The sequence below is a fragment of the Stegostoma tigrinum genome, chromosome 26, assembly GCF_030684315.1.
Source record: "Stegostoma tigrinum isolate sSteTig4 chromosome 26, sSteTig4.hap1, whole genome shotgun sequence".
Taxonomy (NCBI): Eukaryota; Metazoa; Chordata; class Chondrichthyes; order Orectolobiformes; family Stegostomatidae; genus Stegostoma; species Stegostoma tigrinum.
In genome coordinates, this window is record NC_081379.1 from 37437557 (window position 1) to 37455007 (window position 17451).

General features: G+C 40.7%; 1 protein-coding gene and 1 non-coding gene across 2 annotated transcripts in view; one reads left to right on the forward strand and one right to left on the reverse strand.

Annotated features, from left to right (window-relative positions):
• Positions 1-614: 614 nt before the first annotated feature.
• kremen1 (kringle containing transmembrane protein 1) overlaps positions 615-17451 on the reverse strand; it is a 174905-nt gene continuing 158068 nt past the window's right edge. Inside the window, exon 9 of the mRNA XM_048556251.2 lies at positions 615-11448. Within this exon, the coding sequence (XP_048412208.1) occupies positions 11292-11448 (157 nt within the window). The 3' untranslated portion in view covers positions 615-11291. The remainder of the gene's footprint in view (positions 11449-17451) is intronic.
• On the forward strand, positions 14995-15101 carry LOC125464378 (U6 spliceosomal RNA). The gene has a single exon (XR_007250011.1). It is a non-coding gene; the product is annotated as a U6 spliceosomal RNA (small nuclear RNA).

The window sequence follows — 17451 nt, forward strand, 5'->3', positions numbered from 1 at the left end:
CGGCCAATCCACCTACCCTGCACGTCTTTGGACTGTGGGAGGAATCCAGAGCACCCAGAAGAAACCTGCACAGACACGGGGAGAACATGCAAACTCAACACAGGCTGTCGCCCGAAGCTGGAATCGAACCTGAATCCCTGGCACTGTGAGGCAGTAGTGCTAACCATTGAGAGCCACTGTGTTACCAGTAACTTCTGGCTAATCAGGAAACTGTGAGTAGTAGAGAGTGATGGCAAGTGTGTGACATAAACATGTGACTGTGAAAGCAAAGAGTAACATAAATGCATGAGAGCAGCAGGAAGTGCTACCCACAGCTACAGTTGACTTGGCATAGAACTGTCTGCATTACACTGGGCATTGCTTTACCAACCGTTGCTCGGGTTCTGGAAGTCAGTGCTTCTACATAAGAAACGGGAGGAGAAACAAAAGGGAAACTGTGACTAAATCAATCGATCTGATGCCAATGGATAATTCCATTTCCACACCTGGTAAAACAAAAATTGAGCAGAAACTGAAAAATGTCATATTTTACAACATGCAAATTTATTAAAACACAGATTTAATAAACTACAGTACTCTTCATAATTTAAGTCTGTAAATATTGACATCCCATACATATAGAAAAAACAGAATAACTTACTGTACAAATTATTGCTTATACCATCTTCATATATAATTCCATTTTCTTATGGAGAATGGGAAACACGAAAATAGGTTTAAGATATTTGTTTTGTAACAGAATATGTCTTTACAGCACAGATCTTGTTGTCCTTGTCTATTTTTCTGAAGTGTGGCCAGGTATAAATGAAGACAATTTCAATTTCTAAATGTTTCAGGAATATTAAAGTATTCAAAAACACATTTCTCGACAAAATAAATTCCACATTTTGTAACCTCTTTCCAGGAGATATCTTTCTCACAATCCCACAATAATCCCTTAATATTTCATAGCAAGTGTATTATATTTATAGAAGATATTCTTTTAGAATTGGTACCTGGCATTTTTGTGGCAGGTAGATATTAACCTGTCTGGGAATTCATATTGAGGAACTAGCTTAATTTGTTTATATTTTAAAATTATATGGAGGAATTCTTTTCCCAAGAATGGCCTCCACCTTTTCTGCCTCTATGAGCATTGTGGCAATAATACCTATCAAGGATGAATGGTTTTGTATGCAGTAATTCCCAACACACCAGACACTGCAATTCTTCCTTGAATTGTCTCTAAATACCCCCAAGCATGACTCATCTTAAAGCTGTAGAGTTTTTCAATGGTGGAAAAAGTATCATGTATATTTTTCTGCTGCATTTTCTTCTCAATCTCCAATAACTTTGACTGCGTAAGTATATCAGATGGGGCATTCGGCCCTTTACGTCTGACCCACCTTTCAATAAGATTCACCCTCCTTCACAATCCCCATCTCGTTTCATTACCTTACTACCCAATAACCTACCGATGGATAACATTCTATGTATTCACTGTGTTACAATATTACAAGTGCGAGCTTGCAAAGAGCACTTTTTGACAGTGCATTAATTAGATTAAAAGCTCCACAAAGTGTACAAATGACACGGGAACTTCTGACTATCTGGAAGCCTAGCTATGCTGACCTATGTTGAAGAAAGGTTTTGTATATTGTGTTCTCACAGATTACCCTTGCCCAAAGAAATGGTAAGAGGTAACCTGGAATGATTGCTGGGCACATAGAGAACAGATTCAGCTTGTGATGAGCACAATACATAAATTAACAGGCAACAGTCTCTTTAAGCTTACAGCAAAAAAAACCCTCAAACTAACCCTGAAGGTACAGAAGCCTCACCACATATAAAATAGGATTGGAAGCAAGAAACTGGGGCAAATAACTAATTAAAGGAAGCACAGATTCTGCCATACATGTACAAAACAGTCAAACTAAAATCCAGTATATGGATCACTATTGGATACCAATGTTTGAGCTAAAACCTGGATTGGCTTATATATACACCAGTGTGTTGAATACCAACATATACAAGATAATGTTATGATTTATACAAAGTATATTATAGAGTGTGGCTTGTACACAGGTATGGCTTATACACTAGACTTCATGGAACCAGTTAATCAGCCTTGTCCATACAGACTGAAGGTTCTGATTTGTGTAGATCCCGCAAAGCAGAAAGAATGACTATGGAGCTCAGAGCATGAGCAACATAGAATTCCCTAATGCACCTCCTTCACCACCAGAAACAGTCACAAAGCTGGTTAGGTGGGTATTGAAGGAATCATAACCAGAGGAGTCACAAAACAAAGCAAAGATAAAACGACTGCATTTAGCAGCAGTCCAGTTTAATTACTTGCCATGTAATTGGACACTAACAGTCTTAAATCCTTTTCAATTAATAATTGCTGTACTAAATTCTTGGTCAGTTACAAGCCCACCTGGAATGCTTCCCCAAGACTAAATATTTCATTTTATTGGTATTCATATCTAGTTGCTTACATCGATGTATATAGTAATCACTTAATGGCAGCCAAAACAGAGAAGCCTGGAGACCAGGTAGCACCATCCTCCCAACGGAAGAAGACAACATAAAGGCCATGGGCAGTGCGAAAAAGGCAGAGGCAGACAGCGTTAAAAAAAAGTCAACTAAAGCATGTAAAATAATAATCTAATCAATAACAATTCTCTTCCTACCTTGTTTCTTACAAGGAGAATTATTTTATTCTGATGGTTGCTCAAAATGTTAAAAGAGAGAAAAAGGACTGCCCCCAACAGAGGAGATAAGACCCGATTCCACTTTAATTATCTTTACGCAATTACCATAATTAAAGGCTACATTGACAGGAGAAAGATCGAGCTGTGCGTGTGAGGACATACCAAGTATGCAGGCTCATTCATGCTCTGAAGGCTTGAAAAATTATCTGGCCCCTAGCTACCAAAAGTAATTAAAAACCCTTCCAGAAATGTAATCTTTGAAACATATCTTTAACGTGTAATTTAAAATTGGAACCCATAAGTAGTGCTGGAAGCCCTGTGTTGAAACATGAGAACCCCTGTATTGAACGCAGGACTCAGAAGAAGAATCCAGAAAGTTCCTTAACAATCCGGAGGCCTAAACATTTCTGCTGTGACATACCTGTAAAAAGGATTGCTTCGAGGCCTGAGCACAACTCATTTGGCTCCAGGTGAAGTGGGTGACTTCTTTAAGTATGGGCCTAAGCATCAGTCTGTAAAAGTCAAACCAACTCTGGGAAGCAGATAGTAATGGGACTCTAAAGGATTCACATCCGGCTTCAACTTGGCTCAACTAAGTGTTGGTCCTGTTTTTACTTACCTCAACTAACCAATTTATCACACTATAGCTTTGTATTTAATGTACTTTCCACGCTTGGTCTAACAATCTGCTGGGACTTGCACAGTTTGACACACCCTCATTCATACTTAGGAGTTCAAGTACATGGATAAAGGGAGTAATGTTTTTGATTTCAATATTCATATTTTTTTCACACCTTATGCCACACATTTTTCACAACAGCCAAGCCAGACATTGTTCCGGCTCAACTGTCCTGAGAATGAGCATTCCTAAATAAAATGCTGCAAGGCTTTAAGTCGATAAAGGTGGGGTCTGGCAAGATCCATTCTGATTAGGGATGTGCCAAAAAGGCATCACGCTTGGAAATCTGATTAAACGGTGGCTCTGAAAGCTCCGTAGAGAACCACAGGCTGCAAAAGTATCCCAGTTATTATTTGAAAAGAGATGTTTTTAAAAAATTTTTGTTCAACTTCAGTTTATTCAGAACTAATATTACTTTGGGCTGAAGATAATATTTTCCTTAATCCTGTCACTATATATACCAACAAAAGTGAGTATTTTTAGTGATTAGTAACGTTTGCTTTGGCCTTTGATGTATTGTGTAGAATGGCTGCTTGTGTCAGATATCTGAGTTATTTAGCCTGAGGTTTATTAGCTCTAGTTTATCTTTCGATCTTTAAGGCTGGCAGACTATAATTTCATGCCTCAGCAGTTCAAAGCTGCATGTCCTCCCATTTAGCCCAGCTCTGAGGAGCTGCCATTGCTTTCTGCTTTCAGGTCCTGTCTGATACACTATCATTGAAGCCGGCACAATAAGCAATAATCTTCGATACAAGAGAAATTCATCAAAATATCCCTCCCAGTACTCCACTCCAGGATTCAGTCTGGGTTGTCTTTCAATTAGTTGCTGCAGCTCTTCAAACATTCTACACAAGCCAGATGTACCATGGGCATGCCAACAGTTTTGGCCCTCAGGGGTAGAACATGGGTCGTGTGTGTGCCCAGTTTGCAGATGCAAAAAACAGCAACAAAGACTCATCTTAGGAGAGAGGGGACACTAACATCACTTACCTAATCTACCCAGTACAGAGCAGGGTGCGCGCACGCTGCACGATGCATTGGGAAGCTGTCTCCCGGAAAATCACAGTGGGGGAGCCACGACAAGCAGGAGGGCTCACCTGCTCCAGAATTCTGCAAGTGCAAACTCCTACCATCAACAGCCCCCCTCAGCACCCCCTCCGTTGTCAAAATCCTCTCCTTTTTTGCGACTATGTCGTCTTCTTAGAGTCTCTGCTAATGGATTGTTTCAACAGGCCAAGTTGTCCTCTTGAAGGAGGAGTGACAGACACAGGCAGCACAACCTATCAATATTATTGAAGTGCCAAGCCCAGTTTTGTGTTTACCTAACGCTCCTTGGCACACATTGATGCCACATTACTGCCTTTACTCCTGGCCAACTTTTGCCTTTACTCCTGACCAACGTCTGACCATTACAATTTGGGAAGGGCAGTCTGAATTGTGGAGGATTTTTTGTCCCCTTGTCTATAACATATATTTGGTATGATTCCCAAAGACACTCTATAAGTCTATTAGATCTTCAAGATAAACTTACAAGATCAGGGAGATAGGTGTGTCCTGGCAATTTAAATCAGGCTGACTGAATCCAGTCGCTTTTCTAGCCTTAGATAACAAGATGTAGAGCTGGATATCACAGATTCTTGTTATTTCAGATGCTCCAGCATCAGCAGCTCCTACCATCTCTTTTCCAGTTTTCCAGTTTCTTTATTGCTTTACCACGGAGAACTAATTGTTGCAGGTCTGTTGTTATTTCGTTAGTTGGTACATGTATTGTTTCTAACATCACTTACGTAATGGGGAAATGGACAGAGACAGGAATGATGATGAGTAAATACTTTCCTACAAAGATCAAAGAGTAATCAATATGAGCCACAGACATTTCAATCAACAGTCTAGTGCTACAATCATGAAGATTACACGATTATTATGTTTTGCAATTGTGGCTTTAAATTTAGTGTAAGTTAAGGGGGTCATCTTACCTGCCCCGCAGTCTAATTGGTGACTTGATAGGTAGAGGTCACGGGAGAGTTTTACTGAGAGGAAGGGACAAAGACAATGAAACCAGTTTCTGAGTTTATCATGGTCAGGCCCAAAATCCCAGAAAAATGTCATTGATTTGGGGCTAAAACGTTGTGTTGTAGACTGCCGACTCCTTCTTAGAGGAATGTTGATCAAAATGAGCTAATTAGCATTTTACTCAGATGCACAGCAAGAGGGCAGAGAAAGCCATTTTTGAAATAAGGTTACATGTTTCCCTAGAGACCACACTCGGTGCAGTCAGCAAAGAAAAGGCACCATGATTTTACAAGTCACTAGAGCCAGGTTTGAGAGGGAGATGGTCTCTGGTTGGAGAAATGCATTCTACAACCTTCTGTGGAACCTGGGACATTTGTTCTGGCACAGTCAAAGAGACTTTGGAACAGTTGATGATGGGATTAAGAAACTCCAAAAACTAAGGAAAACGCCTGGAGACACTCATCTGAAGTTATTACTCAGCAAAGCTGGAATTTGTTAACTTATTGGAAGCTGTAGTCTAAAAATAGAAAATGTTGGAGAAATTCAACAGGTCTGGCTGCATGGAGGGAGAAAGAAACAAAGCTGACATTTTAAGTCTGATAGTCCATTGAATGAAGAAGAGTCATGTCGCTTTCAAAAAGTTAAACCCATTCTTCTCTCTCCACAGACACGCGCTGAGCTTCTCCAGCGTTTGCCAATTTTATTCCAGATTTCCAGCATCCACGGTAATTTGCTTTTAGTTGAAGGTAGCAACTATGGATTGTTTGTTAAAAGCACTGTAATTCCATGGAGAGTGCAGTGTTTGATAAAAGAAAAGTTTCTCTCTTTAGTTTAAAGTAAAAGTCGCCTGTAGAAAATTGTGTTTAGTCAACAGTGGATTTAGATATTTGTTACAGCAAAAGGTTTGTAATATGAAATCCTGGCTCGTTATTCTTTCAGATATTAGCTGGGTTTTTCTTTTTAAAAGCTATCAGCCTCTTTGGTGATCGTAACAAAATAGGGGAGCCTCTGGGGAATTTTGAATTAACAGGGTGAAGTCAACCTGGTTTTGAATGTCTTGCAACAGTTAACAAAAGTTAACACAAAAAGTAGTGGCAGAAAAGCTGGAAATAGAATTAAAAGCAGGTACAAGAAAAGCAGAATTCATGGAGGTGCTCGTTCAATACTGGCACCTTGAAGAAAAAAATAGATAGTCCATAAAATCCACAAACCAGGTTGGCTTGTGTGCAGTCACAAATGAAGCAGCTAGAGAAAAGAAAAACAGTCTTGAAAAAGAAAAACGAGTCAATAAATGTGAATTAGAATTTCAAAACCTAAACCAGAAAGCCTTGAATAGCAAAGAGAAATTCATGGAATCCTACACTGTGGAAACAGCCCACTGAGTACACACCAAGTCTCCAAAGAGCATCCCACTCAGACCCAACCCTGCATTTCCCATGGCTAACTCACATAACCTGAATATCGCTGGATGCTATGGGGCAAATAAGCACAGCCAATCCACCTAACCCACACATCTTTGGACTGTGGGAGGAGACCAGAGCAAACCCATGCAGACACTGGGAGAACGTGCAAACTCCACATAGATAGTCACCCAAGGGTAGAACTGAACCCAGGTCCCTGATACTGTGAGGCAGCAGTGCTAACCACTGAGCCATCAGGCTGCTCTTTGAAGCCAGGGAATTTGAATTCCACTGAAAAAGACTTCACTTCCTTGAGGATAAGGAGCAGGAGTAAACCATTTGTCCCTCAAACCTGCCCCTTCATTCAACATGTTCATGGACAGGGAATAGCAGATAAATCTGATAACTTGAAAAATTTGCTGCAAGCTTCAGTGTCTGCAAGAAATTAAGGTAATACTATTAAAAAGACGCGTTCTGGTGGAAATAGCAATTTTTTTATGATCAAAGCTTTTTGATGAACACGATGCAGAATGTGATACAGGTAGGTCTACTGAAACGCATCCATATAAACTCATTCAAGAATGTTACAGACGAAAACAAACAAGAAACAGAATCAGATCTTTGGGAAATTACTATAGCAATAATCTTTGATAGTGGAGGTTGATGAAGTTGGAACAAGATTTGGAAAACCTTTAGAGAGCTGCTACTTGAAGAACTTAAAACCTATTTATTTAGGAATCATGCATTATTTGGAAGACAATGATGCTCCTAAAATAAGGAATGCTGAAGTTCTAAGCTAACCCAGAGAGTCGCAGGCACTTAAATTAACCTGCAGACACAAATTTTTGTTTTTGTGAACCCACAGAGGAGCCAGAGAAAGAAGCAAAGTGACAACAAAGATAACACAAATGACAATGAAGGGAACTGAAAAACAGATACTTCTTAAAGAAAAAGACAGTACAAAAAATAGGAATGATTTAGGGAGCCTGATTTCGCATGGTAACGATGTGAACTCTAATCATCATGGGATAGGACTATTGGCATCATAGCCCCTTCTATGCTATTTAAGAGGAAGGACTTCAAGATTCTTTGGGAATGGAGCTTTAAATTCTACTGTGTGATAGTAAGAACTGCCAATGCAGGAGTCAGAGATAATACAGTGTGAAGCTGGAGGAACACAGCAAGCCAGGCAGCATCAGAGGAGCAGGAAAAGTGATGTTTCGGGTTGGGACCCTTGTTTAGAAATGAAAACCAGTTCAAAAGTTTTACTGTTACATATATTTAATTTGATACAGGTTAAAAAACTATGAAGCCATCATGTTGGACAGTTTAGGAAACAATGTGAAAGCATATGGAGAGAATGTTACTTGTACTGTATGTGGTAAGTTAAATATAATTTAGCTGGTAATATTTGAAATGTGTTTTGTGGTTATATTTTAATAATGTTTAAGAAAACTCATCAAAATTGTGTTTTTTTAAAATTTCTATAATGGGGTGGTATCAGAATTGTAAGGTTTATAAGATTATGATGTTTTAGGACTATAGCTTTAAAGCTAATGAAGGAAATCATTGCTTTTTATTATTTTGTGTTCTTGATTGTGGGCTGACTTGGGAAAAGAACTGTTTTAAAAAGCAAAGATTGTTGAGGGGTTGCTGTAGTTCGTGAAAGTAAGTTACTAGATACTCATTTTAAGTGCTGATTGTTCAAGCAGTAGCTGAACTATAGTTTGCAGACAAAGTGGATCTGTCTACAAATGGAGTATCAGTCAGCAATAAGTAGCTGCTGGTCTGTGGCCACCTATCAATCATGTTCTACGAATGGTAAACTCAGATACAGGTTTCATTATCAGATAGTCATGGGCTATGAATGAAATAGTGAGAAGCCATCAGATGTCCTCTACCTCAAGTTCTGTCCCTGTTCTCTGCAGAAAAACCAGTCTAAGCCTGAAGAAACCCAATTTATTTTTCCTTCAGCAGTTGCTGTAAGGTATAGCTATTAATTGATAAAAAAAACAAAGTGAACACTTTATAAGTGTGACTCAGATTCCCTGTGCCTCCTGCAATCAAGTGGAAGCATCTGGAGAAGGAAGATCAGGAATTAACATTCTGATCAGCACAAGAAATATTTCAGCAAATCCTGCGAACAGGGACCACTGAACTGCTTTCTCAGTTTTTCTCTCTGCCCACAACACCTATGTTTTCCTTTTGTCTGCATTTGTGTATATGTGTGTAAGGTGGATTTTATGACAGAATTGGTGTCTTTATTTAGTGGAATTACATTTGACTAGAGTATATTTATTTGAAATAAATAGCCATTTTTATTGGGTATGGAAACCTGATGTATGCTTTCTGTCTAAAAGACAGGTGAAATGGGGAATTCTGCATAGTTTTGTAAATCTTGTCTTTTATAATAACCCCAGGAATAGTGGGACTGGATTTTCAGTGTACTACCCCAGTAATGCACAACAATGTGACCCGTTCTGTAAACATCTCTGCAGTCCAACTGACAGCAAGCCTTAGTTGTTTGATTGTTAAAGACAAAAAGGAGAATTTTGATAATTGTAATAATAAAAAATAGTGCAAAGCATTCATACTTGGAAACAATGGCACCAGATTTAGTACTTTCCAATGCACTGACCTTGGGTCTTCCCAAAGTCCCAGCAAGGTATTGTAGGGATTCAGTGTGAAAGGTGTTGTAGACTGTGTGTTTACTTTCAAGATGAAATGGAGTTGGGATCAAAGATAGCTAAATGACATTTCTAATTGGATAGAAGATTATGCGTTTTATGTTGGAATGGGGAAGAGGGTTAAGAAATCTATTTTTCAGATCAGGTTTCAGGCTTCTTTACAAATCAGTACAATCTCAGACAGGCAGAGAATCTGTGTGGCCCGCAGACAGAAAGGTCAACCTGATTATGCATCTTACTAATGCCAGATGGGAGAGGGAGATGGTCTCCAGTTGAAGAGACGGACCCTGTTGTGGTCTATGGTTTCCGCAAGATCTATTTTGGCATGGCCAAAGAGACAAAGAATAATCAGAATAGGCTCTACAGGTGATGGAGGGGCTCAAGAAAGTCATCAAAAAAACTAAGGCAAACACTTGGAGACACTTACTTAAAGTTACTCCTCAATGGATTAACGATATCAGATCTCATTGAAGGGTGGAGGTAACAATACACTGTTAAAAGGACTGTAATTCCATGGAGAATGCAATGGGTGATAAGTATAAAAGAGAATCTTTCTATTCGTATTTTAATGTAAAACTTGGGGCAAAAAGAAAACAGTGTTTCATCAATAATGTTTATAGTCATTTGTTACAGTAAATGTACTAATCATGGCTGTCATTATTTCACCTATTAGCTGGAGGTTTCAATTTTTTTTCAAAAAAAAAAGTCAGTCTCTAGCACTAGTTACACAGCAGAGCTGGTGGAAAACTGAGATCAGGTCACAGCCCAACTTCACACCAGGTAACCGAGTATTCTTGAAGAGTACCTGTCAGAGATATAAACAACAGAAACAAAAGCAAACAAGAAAAAACAAGTACAAGTAAAATCCTGCACATGCATGAGGATACTTATTTTGGACTTAACCTTTTCTGAAAAGGTAGGAGAGGCTTGCATAAGGGCTTTAGTTTTGACTAAATGAAGGAAACCCCAACAAAACAGAACCATCTCTAGCTCACTCAATGAATAGCATCATCTTAACACACTTTGGCATTACCATATTAGAATTTCCAAAACCCCACTTTGAATTGCATATTATCAACAGATTGCTGGGATAGTCATAAATGTGAGTGTATTTCTGATTCCTTTGGATGATTATTCACCTCTGCAGTAATGGATCTGTAATACTACACAATAGTGAAAGGCTTTGGGGGTTGAATTGGACTTGACGTTCACTATGGATTTTACTGTGGATGTCTGCCAAGCAGAAAATGTTTCCTTCTATTCCTTACCAGTGGTTGCAAAGTAAATTTGATCATTTAAAATGTTAAGGTTTTCACTCTTCCGTAACTGCTAGGAAATGACCCGTAGAGCTCAATTAGATCGTGCAGACAAGCATGGCTTGAAGGGCTGAATGAACATAGTAGAAGTGTCACCCACAGAAAAACAAATTCACTGTTCAAACTGCATCTATTTCCAAGAAGATTCTGATAGTCAGGTGAAGTGTCTTTCCCTTATTAGACCCCAAGAGAATTCCAGTCGATACAATGTACAGTCTCATTCTGGTGACAGTCTCACCCTTGTTGAGCTGCAAGAACATGGTATGCAAAAGTCGAGGTCGTTCGGTTTAAGTGAGCTCTTGCCTTTGGAGATGTCAGCCAACTGGTCTTGTGGTGGTCTGAATGAGCATGCGCGATTGCGTGTATCCGGTGAGAAGTGCTTAATTCTGAGGTATCAAAGTGCTGGATGTTGCAACTGAAAGATAATTTAAAGGAGTTTCCATGTTGAAGACTAGAGGTGGAGATTCCTGGGATGTTAAGTCCTCTGTTGCTGCAGTAGGTTAGTCACCCACAAGTGGACTTCGATCTCCATGCTGGTTCTTCAGTTTTTTCTTAAAGAACAAAATAGTCGCGGGTTTATAGGTGATGACCCAAGGTTCAGATGGGGATGGCTGGCTACAGTTTTCGGAGTTGTCTTGTGCAGGAATTCGACGTGACCTGGAGGAAAATAAATGAACCTTTTGAATGCCAAGTTTAATTGATCTTTAAACAATTTCATCATGTTCATTTTTAACAATGCTTTGGACTGAACCTTCATCATGAAGCAGGAGGTGAGACTTATGGCACTATATCTATATCTTTATAACTGGATTCACACCACTTCGGGTGTGCTAACATGACACATTTACTGTTTTCAAAAATACAGACAGTGGCAGCAATAAAATGTCACACCTACTTATGTAATTGATTTTAAAGATTTCTTTAAGATTATTTTTAAGATTGATTTAAAGCCTCTGTCCAACACTGCAGGGAATGTAGCCTTTAGAAAAGATAGACCAAAGGGAAGATAAGGCCTTGGTAAAAGTAAGGATGAAGGTACATTAAGAGATAGTAAGAACTACCAATGCTGGAGTCAGAGATAACACAGTGCTGGAGGAACACAGCAGGCCAGGCAGCATCAGAGGAGCAAGACATTTCAGGTTGGGACCCTTCTTCAGAAATGGGGCATTAAACAATTATGAAGGCAAATAATGTATTAACCTTTAGTGCAAAGGCTTGGGCATAATACTTAGATTTTCAAACTGTTATCATAACAGTTTTGGCCTCAGTACCTAAAGCAGTATTGGCAACTGTATTGAAGAGGGAGCATCAAAGGTTCACTGGATTGTTTCTGGGTATAAGGAGGCTTTCTCATCACAAGAGACTGAGTAGAATGCATCCATATTTTCTGGACTTTAGAAGAATGAAAGTTGGCCATTTTGATTTGAACATAGATATATAGAATTGAAATGTATGGAAGTTACTCTAAACTAGTTAGACCATACCTAGATTATTGCATTCAATACTGGCTGATTTTATTAGAAGCACTGGAGCAGGTGCAGTGGAGATTTACCAGGACCAGAATTGCTTGGACGTAATATTGGAAAAGGAGTGACAGGTGGGGTCTCTTTTCTCTTAAAGAAAGATGAGGATTTACCAAATAGAGGTATTTAAAATTATGTCTAGAGGTCATCAATATAAGATTTTCATCAAGAAACCCTACCAAGCTATCACCAGCAATGTTATAAAAAGTAGGCATCAAAGTGCTTTAAAGAGACACCTACTCAGAAATACCTGCTCACTGACACTCAGTTTGAGTTCTGCCAAGTTCCCTCAGCGACTGACCTCAGTGACTGGCCTCGGTTCAAACACGGACAAGAAAGATAAACTCAAGAGGATGGCTGTCCTTGACATCAAGGCAGTTTTTCACCAAGTGTGGTATCAAGGAGCCTGAGAAAAACTACAGGCAATGGGAATCTGGGGAGAATTCTCTACTGGTTGGAGACATAGCTAGTGGATAGTTGGAAGATGGTTTTCATGGTTAATCATCTCAGTGCCAGGCAGGATTCCCTCGAACTTTCTTTCCAGTTAAACTGACCTGTGAGGTATGTGCATGGCAGTGACGTCTTGAATTGGAAGTCAAGGCCGTGCTCAGCATGCTGATGCTAATTGCCATGCACAGAACCTTGGAGGGTCTGAGTGCGATCACAGCTGAGCAGCTTAGAGACAATGCTGGTGCCAGAACAACATTACAGTAAATTTGAGTTTTTTTGCACTGAAACCCAGCCCGACCCAACCCGTTCAATTATTTGTCTCTTGTGAACTCGTGAATACAAGTTACACTTCTTGACTGTGGCTGTAGTGTCCTCACTCCAAGCATAATGGACTGAACCAGCAGGAACACTGGCATCATGCAGGGTATCTCATGCTGAAACTGTCTCTGAAACACACATTGGGAAAGTTAGCTGTGCTGATTCTGGAGTTGAAAACGATCAGTGACTTGATTAAGCCACTGCATTGATTGATAATAACATCTTGTCAAATGGCAGCATGGTTGCTGTGCTCGAAGGTTGGCTTTGGGGGCATTTACAAGCAGAGAGGAGTTCAAAGAACTCTTGAGTCTTTTAGCTCCATTTTCAGGTATAATTATAAGCTGACGGTCACTCCCTTTAAGGCCTTTAGTCTTCCAATTTCTGAAGACAAAGGTGCTGCCATGGAAACGACAGTCATGCTAATCCCGAGTGCAGCACTAAAAGCTAAGCTCAGAACTGCTCTGAAGTTTGAATGTGTGACCTTTTACATTTATTTTCCACGAGGCTGAAATGCTGCCGACTACAGTTAAAGGCGTTGCTGTTGCAAATGCAGGGCTCCTAACTTCTCTTTTCCTTTGCTGTGCTGCAGCACCTTCACTGTGGCTGTTGAAGCAAATTGCCCAGTTTTACTTGTCTGCTTGTAGGCTTTTCTAAGAAACAAAACTCTTGGAGAATGATATATGTGTGGCAGTACAAAATGCCCGGAAGGGAAAACAAATGAACAAGCTACAATTCTTCTGTAAAATTCTCACTCTTACGCCAACACATATTTCTGCGTGGACTAGCGGGTATTCTCTATCTCGCCAATGCCATTATCCCACATTGAAAATAGCTTGTGTTCTGGTTTAAATGCATGCCAGCCAACTGTGTAAAAGGAAGACTAATACTTCAATTGCCTTCAGTATTTATTTGAATCGCATGTCCAAGTATGGCCCTGCAGCTACTTCTGGCCTCACACTTGGAACATATTGCACTAGCATCAACATCAGTCAAGGAGGGAGGGAACACGATATGGTGTTTATTTCAACATTCTGTTCCACAATAATTTGATTTAATTGAAAACCTTAGGAGGGCCTGGCCCATCGAGTATCGTGAACTGTTGGAATGTAGGAATCACACCAACTAATGCGTGCACAACACAGCCCTATACCACCTGAGGAGGCACTGGTGCAGTGGTATTGCTGTGGGACTAGCAATTCAGGAGTTTAGGGTGGCGCTCTGGGGGACGTGGATTCAAATCCCACCATGGCAAATTCTGAAATTGGGTTTCAACAAAATCTGGAAATGGCCTTCAGTGAAGCAAATCAGTCATCCTTGTTCGGTCTGGTCTACATGTGACTCCAGACCCACAGCAATGTGGTTGATTCTTAATTGGCATTTGGAAAGTCCACTAAGCCACTCAGTTGCATCAAACCAAAGAAAGCCTCAGAGAAGGAATGAAACTAGATGGACCTGGGCATCAGAAACAATTGCAACGTTAGCAGACTGCAAAATCTTCCTGATCAACATCTATGGGTGAGCAGGACTTGAGCCAAAATTGCAATAGCTGTCCAACAGACAAATAACAGCTGATATAATCATACCCACAAAATCATACCTTACAGACCTGGTCCCAGGTGTCACCATCCTTGTAATATTCTGTCTTTGATCCAAAGCAGGACACGCCCAGTAGAGGTGGCTGCACAGTGGCATACAGGGGGGGAAGGAGTTGATCTCGGAACTGTATGCACTCCAAGCTACAAGGCTAAGTGACCATGCAATTGTTGCGCCAATCAGCATGTGGCCGCATTGACTTCCAGCTCCAGAAGTCAGTGCCAGGCATGGACCCTGGAGGTTGGCACAGTGGAGGAAAAATAAGAGGAAATGCTGCCCAGGAGTCATCTACATTGACTCAAACCCTGTGAAGTCTCATGTGCTCGCTTCGGCAGCACGTATACTGAAATTGGAATGATACAGAGAAGATTAGCATGGCCCCTGCGCAAGGATGACATGCAAATTCGTGAAGCGTTCCATATTTTATAGCTTTAAATTGAGGGGTGAAAGATAATAGCTTTAAATTGAGGGGTGAAAGATATATAGCTTTAAATTGAGGCGTGAAAGATATAGGACAGATGTCAGAGGTGGTTTCTTTACTCAGAGAGTAGTAAGGGAATGGAACGCTTTGCCTGCAACAGTAGTAGATTCGCCAACTTTAGGTACATTTAAGTCGTCATGGGATAAGCATATGGACGTACATGGAATAGTTTAGGTTAGATGGGCTTCAGATCGGTATGACAGTACGGCACAACATCGAGGGCCGAAGGGCCTGTACTGTGCTGTAACGTTCTATGTTCTATGTTCTATGTTCTATGGCACCAGATCAAATATGGACAAGGAAATCGCCTACTGCTGATTACCACCCACTGCATAGCATCAGCTGATGAATCAATATTCCTCCATGTTGAATACCATTTGGAGGAAGTACAGAGAGTGGTAACAGCACAGAATTATATTTTGGAAGGGGGCCTTCAATGTTCATCTACAAGAATGACTCCACAATAGCAATAGTGACAGAGCTGGCCAAGTTCTAAAGGTCATAGCTTCTAAACTGGGTCCGCAGCAAATGCTAGAGGAACCAACAAGAAGAAAAAATCTTCTTGAAATTATGAATCCATCTATGACAATATTAGTAGGTGTGACCACCAGTGTCATTCCCACATACAAACCCATGCAAATCATAACCGAAAATGACACTACTCACCACTGATCAAACAGTATAAATTCTAAGCAGAGTAGAATAACATCACTTCATCAGATGCTTGACTGATGAAGTCACCTAGCATGGTGATGAAATGTCTGAACGAGAACAAGTCAGTTCGGCGAGCAAGTCAACAATGTTATCTCTGCAGCAGTTCCTCAGGGTAGTGGCCTAGGCCCAACCATCTTCAACTGCTTTATCAACGACCTTCCGTCTACCATCAGAAGTGATGACTGTACATTGTTCAGCACCATTTATGTACTTGGATACTGAAGCAGTCCATGTCCATAAGCAGCAGGTAACACATACACCACACAAGAATTGGGCAATGACCAACTCCAGTAGGAGAGAATTAAACTATCAATGGCATTCAGTGGCATTACTATCACTGCATTCCCCACTATCAACAACTGAGGGGTTACAATCAATCAGAAACTAAACTGGATCAGCCATATAAACACTGTGCCTACAAGAGCAGGTCACTGGCTATCAAGATCACATTGACACCTACTGACTCCTCAAAGCCTGTCCACCATCTTGAACGTGTAAGACAGGAGAGTGACAGAATAATCTCCATTTGCCTGGATGGGTGTTGCCCTAAAAACTCAACTGACTAGAAACTGATTAATGCCCCATGCCCCATCTTCAACATTGTTTCCTTTCACCAACAATATACAGTGGGAACAGTGGATACCATCTGCAATATGCACTGCAATATCTCACCAAAGCTTCACTAGGCACTCTTCAAAACCCATGGCATCTACTAACTGGACGGGTAAGAGCATCAGATGCATGGGAATATCACCATTTGTAAATTCCCCTCTAAACCACTCACCATGCTGACTCGTAACTATATAATCATTCCTGGGCTGTGACTAGACAAAACCTAACTGTCTTGTGGGCATCGCTACCTCTAAGAACTATGGCAGTTCAAGAAGATACCCCACCACCACCTTCTGCAGGGCAATTAGCGATGGGCAATGAATGATGTCCTATTGACATCCCATTAATGGACAAAATAATCTGTTCTCCTGGTGCCTGCTTTTAACAGTTGCTGCAATGAGTATGGCCTGTGCTGCTGTGCCCTGGAGTCTGACAGTGATGTCCTTGTTGCCAGTAATTGCCTTCTTTCTGGGTGGGCGACTATCCAGTTGCCTGTACCCCTACTCTTCTGGCCCTGCATATTCAAAGCCCAGCTGTTGAGAGTCCTCTCTCTCTGCTTCCTGTGCAGCAAGGGCACCCCAATGTCATGTGCCCAGTCCTCCTTTAACCCAGTGACCCTCTTAAAGGGTTGGAATGATACAGCGGGGCAATCATGGCTGGCTATATTCTCACTGCACTTTTTTCCATTCTGAAGCAGATGACTTCTCGATATGTTCTGATCAATCTGTTTGGACCTCTTATTACACACCTCTGGAGCAGGTGGGGCTTAAAAATGGACCTCATGGCTCAGTGATAGGGATGTCACTGCCTCACCAATTGAGCCCGAACAGCAGACAGTTTCTTCAACATGTCTGCCTCTTTAATTGCTTCACCCTAACATCCCCATCAACTTGAAATGAGATTTAAACAATGTTAATTGGCCTTAATGGGGGGAGGGGGAGGAATATGTTATTCCTACTGACAAGCCTC